Here is a 13,629-nt window from a genome sequence, read left to right as displayed (position 1 = left end):
TGCCTTTTTTTTTTCCCCTAATCAAGAAGTTGACGGCTTCCCTGGTGGCGCAGTGGTTGAGAGTCCGCCTGCTGATGCAGGGGATACGAGTTCGTGCCCCAGTCCGGGAAGATCCCACATGCCGCAGAGCGGCTAGGCCCGTGAGCCATGGCAGCTGAGCCTGCGCGTCCAGAGCCTGTGCTCCGCAACAGGAGAGGCCACAACAGTGAGAGGCCTGCGTACCGCAAAAAAAAAAAAAAAAAGAAGTTGAGGGATTTTCTGGCTTAGCAGGCACCTCAATTGTGCATAATTAGTTGCTAGGAATTGTTTAGCGTAGGCTGATTAGTCTCAGCCAAAGGAAATTAATTTTTTTTTTTTTCAATAAAGCCCTGAAAACAGCTAGAGATTCTTGAAACCATAGTCATATCCAGTTTCTCTGGGAAGCCCAGACTCTGGGATTGGGAGAAGCAGAAGATGGAGACAAGGACCAGCCTGATTACACATGGATGCTATTTGATGCCAGGCAATCATTCAAGTTTATGAGAACATGAGGGGACATGAGTCCATTCCTCCAGATGGGTTTCTCCCAACTCCAGCATGGGCTTTGGTTGTGATGCAGAATGAAACCTTGCTTCTTAGGTGCCTGCCATTTGCTTTCTAAGTTTGTAAATACCAGCTTCACTCGGAACATGTAATCAAAACAGATGATCTGAGTTTGCCCCTCCTGTGTTTGGCACATAAGGAGAGTGGCCAAATTAGGGAAAATGAGAGGGATAGATGGGTCCCCGCCGTTGTTCTACTTCTGTTTTAAGTACATGCTTGACTAAGCCCTTTCTGTGTCTCTGTCACAGTGTCGATTCTCCATTTAATGGAGGGCATTTTCCGTAGCCTCATGGCATGTCACCGTAAAGGGGACCCATGCTCTTTCTCGTTATGACCAACGGCAATGGGCGGCCATCATATGTGACAGTGATTATCTAGCTGCTAAGATGTCATGTTAAAAGGCTGACAGTTCTGATACCCTGAGGTGCCCTTGATGATTACTTGCAGCATTCACTTCAGTGAGCAGTGACTCACTAGCTCAATGCCTCCTTTGTCCCTATAGTGACTTTCCCTAAGGATCCCTTGTTAACATGATCCACCATCAAAGTCAAGGTTGGGCATCTGGTATGAAAATCAGAATTCTTTTGTTTAAAGGCATTATGTTAAAGGTTGTTTGATAAACCTTTCTGTAGTCTGAACGAAAATTAAAGGAAATATATTTTCATATTAATTTTGTAAAGAGTCACAGATTTTGAACATACAATAGGGCAATACTTAATAGCTGTTAGGTGGTGATGTGGCTTTAAAAGCAATAGGGTGTAAACCTAGAAAATGAAATCAGAAGGAGGAGGCAGGATAGCTCATAACTAATGTTTGGCTTTCTTCAATTTGCTTATTTATAATAAATGCTCTAGTTTGAAAAGTTAAATGCAGTCTAATCATCTATCAGCAAATATTTAATGAATGCATACTATGAGTCAGGCACTGTTCTAGAGATATTATCTATAGATTGATTCCTTTCTTTGTTATTTGAGCTATTTTTTAATTCACTTATGTAATTAGATGGAACTGGAAAGTCTATTTAGTGTCTTCCTGATAAATCAAAGAAGTATTACCATAGATCTTATAATTCACTGAAACTTTTGAGGCCTTTACTGAGGAACAGTGAATTGTGTTGGCATTTATTTAATTTATTTAATTGACGTATAGTTGATTTACAATGTGCTAATTTTTGCTGTACAGCAAAGTGACTCAGTTATACACATATATACATTCTTATTTTATATTCTTTTCCATTATGGTTTATCCCAGGTGATTTGGATATAGTTCCCTGTGCTATACAGTAGGACCTTGTTTATCCATTCTAAATGTAATAGTTTGCATCTACTAACCCCAAACTCCCAGTCCATCTCTCTCCCTCCCCCCACCCCTTGGCAACCACAAGTCTGTTCTCTATGTCTGAGAGTCTGTTTCTGTTTTGTAGATAGATTCATTTGTGCCATATTTTAGATTCCACATATAAGTGATATCATATGATATTTGACTTTCTCTGTCTGACTTCACTCAGTATGACAATCTCTAGGTCCTTCCGTGTTGCTGCAAATGGCATTATTTCATTCATTTTTATGGCTGAGTAATATTCCATTGTGTATATATGCCACATCTTCTTTATCCATTCCTACATTGATGGACATTTAGGTTGCTTCCATATCCTGGCTATTGTAAATAGTGCTGTAGTGAACATTGGGATACATGTATCTTTTCGAATTATGGTTTTCTCCAGATATATTCCCAGGAGTGGGATTGCTGGATAACATGGTAGCTCTATTTTTACGTTTTTTTAAGGAACCTCCATACTGTTCTCCATAGTGACTGTTCCAACAGTGTAGGAGGGGGTCCCTTCTCTCCACACCTTCTCCAACATTTGTTATTTGTAGACTTTTTAATGATGGCCATTCTGACCGGTGTGAAGTGAGTGGTACCTCGTTGTACTTTTGATTTGCATTTCTCTAATAATTAGTGATGTGGAACATCTTTTCATGTGTATTGGCATTTATTTAAAATTTTTGTCTGCAAATAAGTGACCTTAAAGGTATAAATTGGTTCTGCAGTACAATTTAAATTTACTTATTTTAGGCAAATAAGTATATGGAAGAGAGGGAAGTGAGATTTATCTGTACACACAAAAGGAACTGGCAAAGATTGCTCATCTTTGTAGGTTTCTCCAAAGTAATTGACTTACGTGATGCCAGGTGTCTGCTGGAGTGGTGTGTCCAGTCACTTGCCTGTGTGATGTTGAAATGTGTGATACCTGATAACCTATCAAATCTTGTTGTCTATCCAAGAGGAGATAACATAAGGAGGAAAGAGCACAGAAATAGGAATAAAATAAATTCAGTCTAGACTCATTCTAGATGCAGGTCCTTCTATAAATTTTCATCTCTGGGCCTCAAGTCCTGACTCTAAAATGAAAGAGTAGTCTAGAGCATCCCTTATAATCATGAGATTCTAGTGATATATCTACAAATGGCCATTAAAGGGCTTAGGAGAAAACTACCATGGAAGACTCCACAGCTCTCCATAACTGTCTGCTCCCCAGACATTCTTGCCCTTGAATATCCTATTATGGAGCCATCAGCCACTGATTCATTCAGTGTCTTCCCTCTGTTTCTGTCTTCAAAGTTTGAATCAAGAATTGACTTTGCATAAATCACATCAAGAGAATTGATGCGCATTCTCTGATGGGTGGGGTTTTGTAAAAGGCCTACAATTCCTCCTGGAGGTTTAAATTAAAGATATATTCTTAGGAAAAAGTTTCTTTAAAAGCAAATGTTAAAAGGTGCCATGCTGCTCTGTTGCTATGCTCTCCTTAACTCATGATGAATGTTGCCAAGATTCTGCCTCACTTCCATTAAGAATTATTGCTTTCACCCTGACTAACTTTGGTAAGCTATTCTCAGATAACATCAAACTTATTTCAGTCTGGTCCTTTGACCAATGCAAATTTTAACTTCTAGGTAATTGTCTACTTCCGCCTATGTTCAGCAAGGACACTCTTGATACTGAGAGGCTGGGAGCTGGGGAGTGGATAAGCAGAGGCTGGCCAGGTAGCCATCTATAATTCAGTTTCAACCTTTTAAGGATGTATATAACTAGAATTCTCAGTTCTAAATCAAGGACATTGTTTTCAAATATAAATGAGAAAACAGTTTTACCAGGGTTGACTGCTTCTATAATGCAAACTGGGTAAATTTCTAAAGACATGGCTCCTTAAAACAGAGCATCAAATGCAAAACACCCCCAGAGTCTCCTGGTCAAATCTCTTATTGCCCTTTAAGAAAATCCAACACTGAATTCAACCCAAGACTTTAACTGGCTGGACTCTAGACAAATTGAAAACTGAGGAAAGCCCTTCTTAGGCTTCCAAGATGCTGTCCCTGAAACTGGTCGTTGTGATTGGTATCTCCTGGCTCAGTGCTCTGTACTCATAAATACACAGTTTCAAAGTTTTAGATAATAAAAGGAAATACATTTTTAAATTGGTTTTATAAAGAATCCAGATTTTAACATATAGTAAGTTTGTTTTAATGGGTGCTGTATAAAGCATATTGCCTGGTTATTAAATCAACACTGTGAGAAAAGAGTTCAAATACTCAGGTGGGCATGGTATAGCAAAATGAAGACTTTTGTAGTATAATGCTTGCATTTGTTTTGTGGTTTGTGATTCTACTGAAAATCACATTTGCAGAGAGAAGAGTCAGAGATCTAGGATACTGCTTCCTAAGCAAAAGTGACGCTGTTGAGTGTATTGGTATCTGAAAGTTGGTAGTTTATCTTTATGGCCGGAAGAATTTAAAGAATTGTGTGACAAATGGAAAAGAAACATGAAACAGCATGACCGCCATTTTTTAATTGCAGCTTACAGCAGTGTTAATCTTTCCTTTTTGTCATTGCTTACAAAGACCTTGTTAGTTTTATGGAAATCGTGAATCATTTCAACCAGAAGAACATCCTAAAGAGGAATCGAGTACCTCAATTTTGCAACACAAACTACTCAGTTGGGAGAATTATGTTTTCAGAGGACTAAGTCTTGTTGCTGAATTAAATCCTTGTTATATTTAATAGTTCGCCATGCACAATATAATGCTTTTTAATCCTTTAATGATTTCCTATCACAACAATAACAACAACAACAAACTAACCTGATAGTGTGGCCAGAAGTAACCTTTGGGTCATCCAGCTTGAGTAGATCTGCTAGGTAATTATTTTACATTATGTCTGCTCAGGCCATATGCATCCTATTCTTGAAAAAGTTTAAGGTTGTCACTCAGACATCTCTTTTACTTTATACAAATGTCCCATGCAAACTAGAAAGAATACTTTCTTTCTATTTAACCCTGATATTTGCCATCCTAGATCATTATTCCTATATTCCAAGCCAGACTAAATCCTTTCCTAGATTAAAATAAAAACAACACTTTTCTTAGAATTTGATGGATCCATCACTTGTATGATTTTGTCACCTAGCGTTTTGCTCATTCAGCTTCTTGCCTAACTGTCACAGGTATACTAGGCTTTAGTCCTTCTGTCTCTTCACTTGCTCTTTTTCTGGTTCTACAAGTTATTTCCATATCTTTCTAAAAGAGGGCAAATCAACTCATTGCAATACATGTCTTCTTTTCCCAAACCATCCTTCCTTCCTTGTTCTTAACCTAGCTTCTCTGGTCTTACTCTGAATGTCCCTGTCCCTTTATTTTCCACTGGATGCCAGTTCATACTTCCAAGAGGAACCCACTAATTCTGTGTCTTTATTCCCCTGCAATACTAATACTCTGTCATCTGCTTCTCTGAAATATAACATTTCTTTTCATTTCCTTTGTTCTTCTACCTGTTTATTCTTAGTGCCCATTGAGCCATTTTATTCCTTCTTTGTCTTCTGGTTACTGATATTCACTGATACTTATTTATCAGTGAATATAGGTGACAGGCAAAAAATCTGTGTACTGTATTTACAAACTTCTTACCATTCTATGCCTTCATGTGCATTATAGCATGATCCTGACAATCCTAAGAGGTGGATGAAAAAGTATATCCCTCTTTCATAGGAGAGGAAACTGATGTTCAGAGCATTTTAAATGAATTGACCTTGTCCTATGGCTAACCCAAGGTTAGGACCCAGCTCTACAGACTCTTTCTATTGTATCATATCACCTCTCTCTGGCAGAAGGATTGCAGTCCACTGAAAAATCTTCACTACATTAGAAACTGGATGGAAATTAACCAAACCCTTCATTGTACCTTTGCAGATGAGAGTCCCTACACTAAATCCGCCAGCCAGACAAAGCCGCCTGATGGAGCATTGGCTGTGAGGAGACAGAGCATCCCAGGTTAGACCAGACTGTTGGATTTTTCAGCTGTTTTACTTTTGAACCCTGTTATTTGGTGATCCTAAATAGTTCCAACTTGGTAAAAAAAAAAAAAAAAAATGCTATTTCATAGGGTGGAGACTGCATTCTACACAACTTGTTCAAACAATGTTCATGAAAGCTAGACTCTGGAAAAGCTTGCAAACTTGTGAAAATTCATCTTGTATGCAAATCCTTTGTAAAATGACTTGAATTTATATCAGCTCTCACTCATTGACTTACTTTCACCTCTGATTTCAGGGGATGATTCTCACAGCAGCATCTATTCCTTTACTGAGACAAACCTGGCATAACAAAGTGGTTCAAAATTGCTATGGCAGATCATATATATGCTCAATAACAAATTACTCTTTTCTTCTTGTCTTGTTGAACTTAGATTTACTTCCATCGAACAACTCTTGTAGAATTCTGGGACTTTGTTTCCTTAGGAAGCTGTGATTAGGTTCCTTGTAGTACAATAAATGATACCTACTTTTTTAAACAAAACATTTGCAGAAATATCTTAAAATGTCTTTATCCCAAAACTTCCATATTTTGAAACTTTGAATTTGACATAAACATTCTAAAATTAAAGGAGGAAGGAGATTCAAAATATTATTCAAACTTTATCTGAACTAGGTAATTTGTGGAAAGCCTCTTATGGTAGCAACTATACTTAAGAGAAGGATTAAAATCATTAATACATTTAGAAATTTATCAAAATTAATGCCTTTCTATATTATATACAAGTAAATTGAGTACAGCTAAAGCTTAGCAACAGGATTCTAGAGTACAGTAGTTTAACAATCCAAGAGAAACAAAGCAGTGTTTCCAATGTTAAATTGAATGGTTTGGCAAATCTGTCAGTGAAAGGGGAATTTTCCATTTGAATAAAGAGCAAGATGAGTCCAGTTTCTGCCCTGTTCATGATTATTATTTAGTTTTATAAGAACTACATGTGGTTATTTTTATTGTTATTCTGAAGGCTTAGACTCATAATGAAAGTACATGGCTTATAAAGAGGCATATTGTGAATGTTACCTATCCTTGTTTGTGTGCTTTGAAGATTCTAAAGTAATGTGAAATTTGTAATTAGATGGCATCACCCAGTGCTGAGATTTCTTCTATTCCATCCTATAAAATGTCATTCTTAGTGCTGATCACGTTTAGAAAAACTACTGCAAACAGCTATGTGCTGTGTTCTCTGCTTTCTCCTTGTCGGCAATAAAGAAGTACCCAATGTTTGAAGCTCAAGAATGCCAGTTATCCATCAATTCCTTCTTGGCCTCTCTAATTAGCTGGTGCTCAGTACTTTGCTGGGAAGAGTTGAAGAGACTTCCCACTGTCCTTACCACTTTATGTGTACTAAACAAAAGCACCGACTAGTCTCATGTTTTCCTTTCACGGGTTTTCTAGTGTTACATACTAAATTATAACACAGGTTTATGGGCCAGACTTTTCCTTAAAGTCAATAAGTAGTTTTTAATGTTACATGTTAGGTACAGAGAAGTTAATTATAATGCTTAGTTCATGACATACAGTGATTCTTCATAATAGACTTTTTCCTTTTGTTCTTCCTCAGGTCAGTTTTTTTTTTTTTTTTAAACATCTTTATTGGAGTATAACTGTTTTACAATAGTGTGTTAGTTTTTCCTTTACAACAAAGTGAATCAGTTATACATATACATATGTTCCCATATCTCTTCCCTCTTGCATCACCCTCTCTCCCACCCTCCCTATTCCACCCCTCTAGGTGGTCACAAAGCACAGAGGTGATCTCCCTGTGCTATGCAGCTGCTTCCCACTAGCTATCTAATTTACATTTGATAGTGTATATATGTCCCTGCCACTCTCTCACTTCATCACAGCTTACCCTTCCCCCTCCCCATATCCTCAAGTCCATGCTCTAGTAAGTCTGTGTTTTATTCCCGTCCTACCACTAATCTCTTCATGACATTTTTTTCCCCTTAGAGTCCATATATATGTGTTAGCATACGGTATTTGTTTTTCTCCTTCTGCTCAGGTCAGTTTTTAAGTCACTGGAATCAGGAACCTTTTTGGTAGGCTTCAGGGGTTATTTTCCTGGAGTTTGAACATGAACAAACACCCTTTTGTTCTCTCTTAGAAGGCAGCAGCCAGAAGTGCTGGGCGTCCTCAAAATCTTCTTAATTATTTAGAACAGCCCAAGAGAAAAATAGAGTTCACCAGCCAGAAGGCTAAGAAACCAAAGTGATTAATAGCTGATTAGGACTTACTGTTATATCTTAAGAAGAAAATTAGGGAACTTCTTGGAAACTGCTTCCTGAGTTCTGACACTTGGAGTTCTGAACCTTTACTGTCTTACCTAAAAATCCCCATTAATTCTTGTTCTGGCAAAAAAAAAAAAAAAAGGGACTCTCCCCTGATCTTTGGCCAAATAGTTAAGTCAAAGGGAGATCTAATCCAGCATCCAGAAATCTTAACCAGCCACCTACCATGGCAACCTTTATCCCTGTAAAGTCAGAGAGAGAGAGGGAAATGCGCAGAGACCTGGAAAACACACACTGTTTATTATTTGCTGGAGTTTTAGCTGAAAAATCCCAAAGTGTCCTCCCAAGGAATTAAGGTGGACCCCGGGGAGCTAAAAGAGCAAAATCAAAGTTTACAGCCTTTTTTTCTTTCTCCTGTGCTTACCTCCCCACCTCACTTCCCTCAAAAGTATTATCACCACCCTGGTAGCAAGGAAAGATGTGTCTAAAGAAAAAATGCACCAAGGAACTGAAAAAGGCGTAAAGGAAAGCGTGGCTCCTCTACTGGCCCCTGGATCTTCTCAGTGCAAAGGCACTTCTCAGGGCAGATTTTGGTGCCCCAATTCCTGGGGCCATTTTGGTGCCCCAATTCCTGGGCAGTAAGCAAACACCCGGAAGCTGAAATTTTAAAGGAGCTATGGCTCTTCCTCACATCTCTCCCCACTGATCCAATGATGGTGATTGAATTTGATCATTCGTGTGAGCACTTTCTCTGATGGAAGGGGAGGAAGGTGTAAGGGAGGAAGAGTATAAGGTAGTGGAAGGCATATTAAATCCCTCTATACACATTTTTATGAAAGCTTAAGCTGTTCTTTGAAACTAATTCTGTAGAGACCTGATGCTTCCTGGAATAAATATTTGTACACATATACATAGATAAGGTTTCTTAACATGGGTTCCACTATTTCCATGGCATAACAAAGAGTAATTTTTAATAATTCTGACCCAGACAAGTAACCTTGAATGTTAACAAAAATATAATTTGCTTTTCATTCATATCAAAATCTACTACCACTGTCTAAACTCAAGATTGCTATAGCAGTTATTTTATAATCACAAGTCAAATATGTGTCCTTCATGAAATGACAATTCTAACTGTAAATCCTTTTGTCCCACTCCTCAAAAAAGGGAATGGATCAAACATCTCTTAGGAGCAAAATGCATTTGATTTGAATAAAGGGGAAATACATTTTTCTTGTTACTTGGAAACTTGTCATTTTAATCATGTCTCTTATGGCATAATGTGTAAAAAAATTTTTAGTCTTTCATAAGGTTTTGTAAAATTTTTAATAACCATAATAGTAAAAAAAAAAATGACATGACTATCTATGACACTGAAATTTAAATTTAAAGACTTAACATTCTGTTTAAAAATATTAAGGAGGGGCTTCCCTGGTGCCGCAGTGGTTGAGAGTCCGCGTGCTGATGCAGGGGACAAGGGCTCGTGCCCCGGTCCGGGAAGATCCCACGTGCCGCGGAGCGGCTGGGCCCGTGAACCATGGCCGCTGAGCCTGAGCGTCCGGAGCCTGTGCTCCGCAACGGGAGAGGCCACAACAGTGAGAGGCCGGTGTACCATTAAAAAAAATAATAATAATAATAATAATAATTAAGGAGGCATATTTCAATCTCACTTCTGCTCATTTTTTATTCAAAGAGAAGATGAATTCCAAGTACAAAGCTATTTTGAACTAACAAATTCTACTACGCATCTATGATTATTAAAAAGAATCTGTTGGTCTGATCTTCCTTTATTTGAGAGATTACTGGTGAATCAAAGTTTGACCACCTGAGGATTTGTCCAGATTATTACAGGATATCTGTATGATTCTTGGATTAGCATATTTTACAATAATTTGTGGCTTTAGCTGCTTAGAGATGAGGCATTTAACCATATCTGTCTAATGTTCATGAACGGAAAAGACAGGATACTATACTAGACCTGAAGGCCTAGAGTTAGTGTATTATTTATTTGATTCACCTACTTTTTCCAGGTAGGATAGCTTTCTTTGTTTATGCTAGTCTTGACAAAGAATTCTGGGCAATTCACAAAAGCAGGAAGATGTCAAGGGTTCACACCCGTTGCATTTCCAAACGTTGGTGCCCCAGGAAAATTATCTTAATTCTGTAGCCAAAATGAGCCCTCAAAAGTTTGTGTGGGAATTTTTTTTCCTCCTAGAATATGAGAAAAGACATTTATCAATTTGGTCATAATTAAATGAAGATGATATGTCTTTCTTGCTTCTCACATTTGAGTATTTGCAGAGGGTGTACAGATATGGAGCTGAGAGTCTGAAATGCCCATTAGCCCAAGATGTATGTACTCACACTGTTTAGAATACATCCAGGAAGCATTGACACCTACTGAAAAATCAAAGTGTGGAAAATAATACAGTGCCCTTGGTATCACAGAGAAGCTGGCAACCTTGAATTAAGGGGGAAGGACAGGAATTTTGAAGGTTCTGCCCTCCCTGTTCAGCATTTTCCTCTTCATTAACACACAATTTGATGCTTCATTGGTCTAAATTTTCATTATTATAGTAGATGTATAGTGTGACATTTACAATAGGATTTTATAGCCCTAACACTCTTCAGGTGGATGAAGGGCATTTCCTCTGATTTTCGGGCCTGGTTCTCCTTCCTCTGTTTAGTTCCACCATTGAGCTGCTCCAAGAAATGGGTGAGTCTCACAGATGGGAAACCAAACTCAGTTGACTCACGCAAGTATGTCATGTCATACAAAGCACAGTGCTGCACAATGCGTAAGTGTATCAAATCGTCACATTGTACACTTTAAATGTCTTACAATTCTGCCAATTATATAGAGAATTTCAAAGGCCAGAGGTCTCTCCCCCAAGTCTCATTTGTTCCTGTTTGAATAGAAAATGTCTGTGCGATCCTCTAACACCTAAAGGGAACGTTTGGGCACAATTTAACAATAAAATCGACAAGACGAGAGTGATTCATTCGAGAACATGTGCTGCTTTAGAAAAAAGGCCACAAAAAATATGCAAAAATAGCTGGAGTCTGTAAATAGAGTGATGCAAAGCAGAACTTATTACTTCTTATGGCAGGTACGCGTGAAGGATTTCCCCCGGGGAGCTGATCCACTTGGCTCTGTGGTACATCCTGAGTTCTCAAATAGAGCTGGGCAAAACGAGCAGCTTGATTTGTGTGTTCAGTGCTGCAGCTTTCATTAGCAATTCAGACAAACGACAGTCTATTATGTTTGAACTTCTCTCCCACCTTAGTAAACACGGGTGAAATATAATGAAGTGGTACATAGGCAGCAAATGAATTTTTTTTCTTTTTTTTTTTTTCGGTACGCGGGCCTCTCTCTGTTGTGGCCTCTCCCGTTGCGGAGCACAGGCTCTGGACGCGCAGGCTCAGCAGCTGTGGCTCACGGGCCCAGCCGCTCTGTGGCATGTGGGGTCTTCCCGGACCGGGGCACGAACCCGTGACCCCTGCATCGGCAGGCGGACTCTCAACCACTGCACCACCAGGGAAGCCCCTCCAATAAATTTTTTAAAAAATAGTTGCTCTGTAAAAAAAATAAATATAAGAGTTGTATGGATTGATTGGCACTAGGGAAAGAAAAGAACCATCCTACAAAGTTTAACGTAGAATAGAGCAGTTGGGCTCATTAATACTCCTTTCTTATTAGGGCTGACATGACTTAGAACAGCCCCCCAATTTCAGTCGTGTCATCTTCATAATGTTTGTTATATATGTTTGTTCCACCTTGACTATAATTAATATGATTTTAAGTAAATGTAAATTGATTCACTTTTATCTTTATCCTAAGCTTTATTATCTTGAATTTGATATGCTAATTATATTTTTCTAATATAAGTTTTGAAAAGTTGTAACTGAAAAATTTTTTTTAAGTTTGATGTGTTCTCTCAAATACATCCATCAATGTTTACATACACTATACTTTGGGAAACACTGGCTTGGAGTGAGTTTCTTCTCCAAAGCAATGCCTTTGAGAACTTCAGTCAGTATATTGATGAGTAGTCGTTGATTTATAGTGCAGAAATGGGGCGTTTGGACGGGAGTGGAAGGCATTTGGAGCTTTTGCTATAAAATGGAAAGAAATGCTGATAGCGAGGAGAGAGAACAATATTAACCCAAAGCCTAGGAAATAACAAGAATGCAATGATCACAAGAGTAACCTAATCTAGAAAGAGAGAGTGAGGGAAGCCATAGATAAATTATAAAAATACTGGTTGTCATTCATTTCATGCTGTGTTCCAAGTATTGGCCTAACCATTTTGATAAATAATGTTACATTTCTTCCACAACACCTGCAGGAACTAAGTTTTGTTCATTTCCCTCTAACAGTTGAGGGAACAAGTTCGGAGAGCCAAAGTAACATGCCAAGGTCATCGGGCTAGAAAGTAGTAGACTGATGAGAATGGGAATGAGAATGAGGTGTAAAGACTGACTCCTAGTGGCCAATGGAGCCTCTGCTCTGAAGTAATGTAAGAAAATGTAAGGCGAATGGGAGCCTCTGAGTGTGGATGGCCTCTGTCCAAGTTGCAGAATCTATCTCAGTCGTCACTGACTGTGCCCTTGATTACAGATGGGTCAGTGAGTAGAGGCTGTGCTCATGGGGTCATGCCATTATTTCTCTAAGTAACTGAGGGCTAGCAGAAACTGAGGAAGCAAGCTGGTAGTTTGCTTTAGGCTGTGCTGTCATTTATTCTATACATTTGTAATTTTCAAGGAAAAAAACTGAAATTGCCGACACCATAACTCTCTGCTTTGTGTTTCGCTTCTAAAAACCTTAGAATAATACAGAGTTTTAAGATAACACTGAATGAGTACAATGAGTCACTTTGCTCTGTGGCAGAGCATTTCACCTGGCAAATAGATTTCTAAAATCAGTTCACATATATCTCCCATAATCCGATTCAATGAGTAAAGACTGACTCTGGGCAATGTGCTCAGTATATACATTTTCAATTCTCTTAATATTAAATATTCTTGGGCTTCCCTGCTGGCGTAGTGGTTGAGAAGCCACCTGTCGATGCAGGGGACACGGGTTCGTGCCCCGGTCCGGGAAGATCCCACGTGCCGCGGAGCGGCTGGGCCCGTGAGCCATGGCCGCTGAGGCTGTGTGTCCAGAGCCTGTGCTCCGCAACGGGAGAAGCCACGGCGGTGAGAGGCCCGCGTACCACAAAAAAAAAAAAAAAAAAAAAAATTAAACATTCTTGTACATTTCTAAGGACTCTTACGGAGCTAGATGGTAAACTGATGTTATGAAGATTTCTGCTTCAGAACTGGGGTGGGGAGGAAACTTTATAGCACCTGGGAAATATTTTCTCTTTAGGAGTTTGATTACTCCCCTGGTGCTTTCCTGCCTTCTGCATGTAAATGTAAACTGCTTACACATTGATTCCATGCATTTCACG

At 38.8% G+C, this 13,629-nt stretch overlaps 1 protein-coding gene across 15 annotated transcripts in view; it reads left to right on the top strand.

Moving 5' to 3' along the window:
- GRIP1 (glutamate receptor interacting protein 1) overlaps positions 1-13,629 on the top strand; it is a 728,793-nt gene that overhangs the window by 501,649 nt on the left and 213,515 nt on the right. For 13 of the 15 annotated variants that reach the window (XM_059080546.2, XM_067009696.1, XM_067009704.1 and 10 more), the window contains exon 2: positions 5,829-5,909. The exons of the other annotated variants lie outside the window; for them this stretch is intronic. In XM_059080546.2, coding sequence (XP_058936529.1) covers positions 5,829-5,909 — 81 coding nt within the window. The remainder of the gene's footprint in view (positions 1-5,828; positions 5,910-13,629) is intronic. 15 annotated transcript variants of the gene reach the window in all.

The sequence above is a fragment of the Kogia breviceps genome, chromosome 12 (assembly GCF_026419965.1).
Source record: "Kogia breviceps isolate mKogBre1 chromosome 12, mKogBre1 haplotype 1, whole genome shotgun sequence".
Lineage (NCBI taxonomy): Eukaryota > Metazoa > Chordata > Mammalia > Artiodactyla > Physeteridae > Kogia > Kogia breviceps.
Note: the sequence above shows the minus strand (reverse complement) of the source record. Positions and strands in the feature narration are given on the sequence as shown.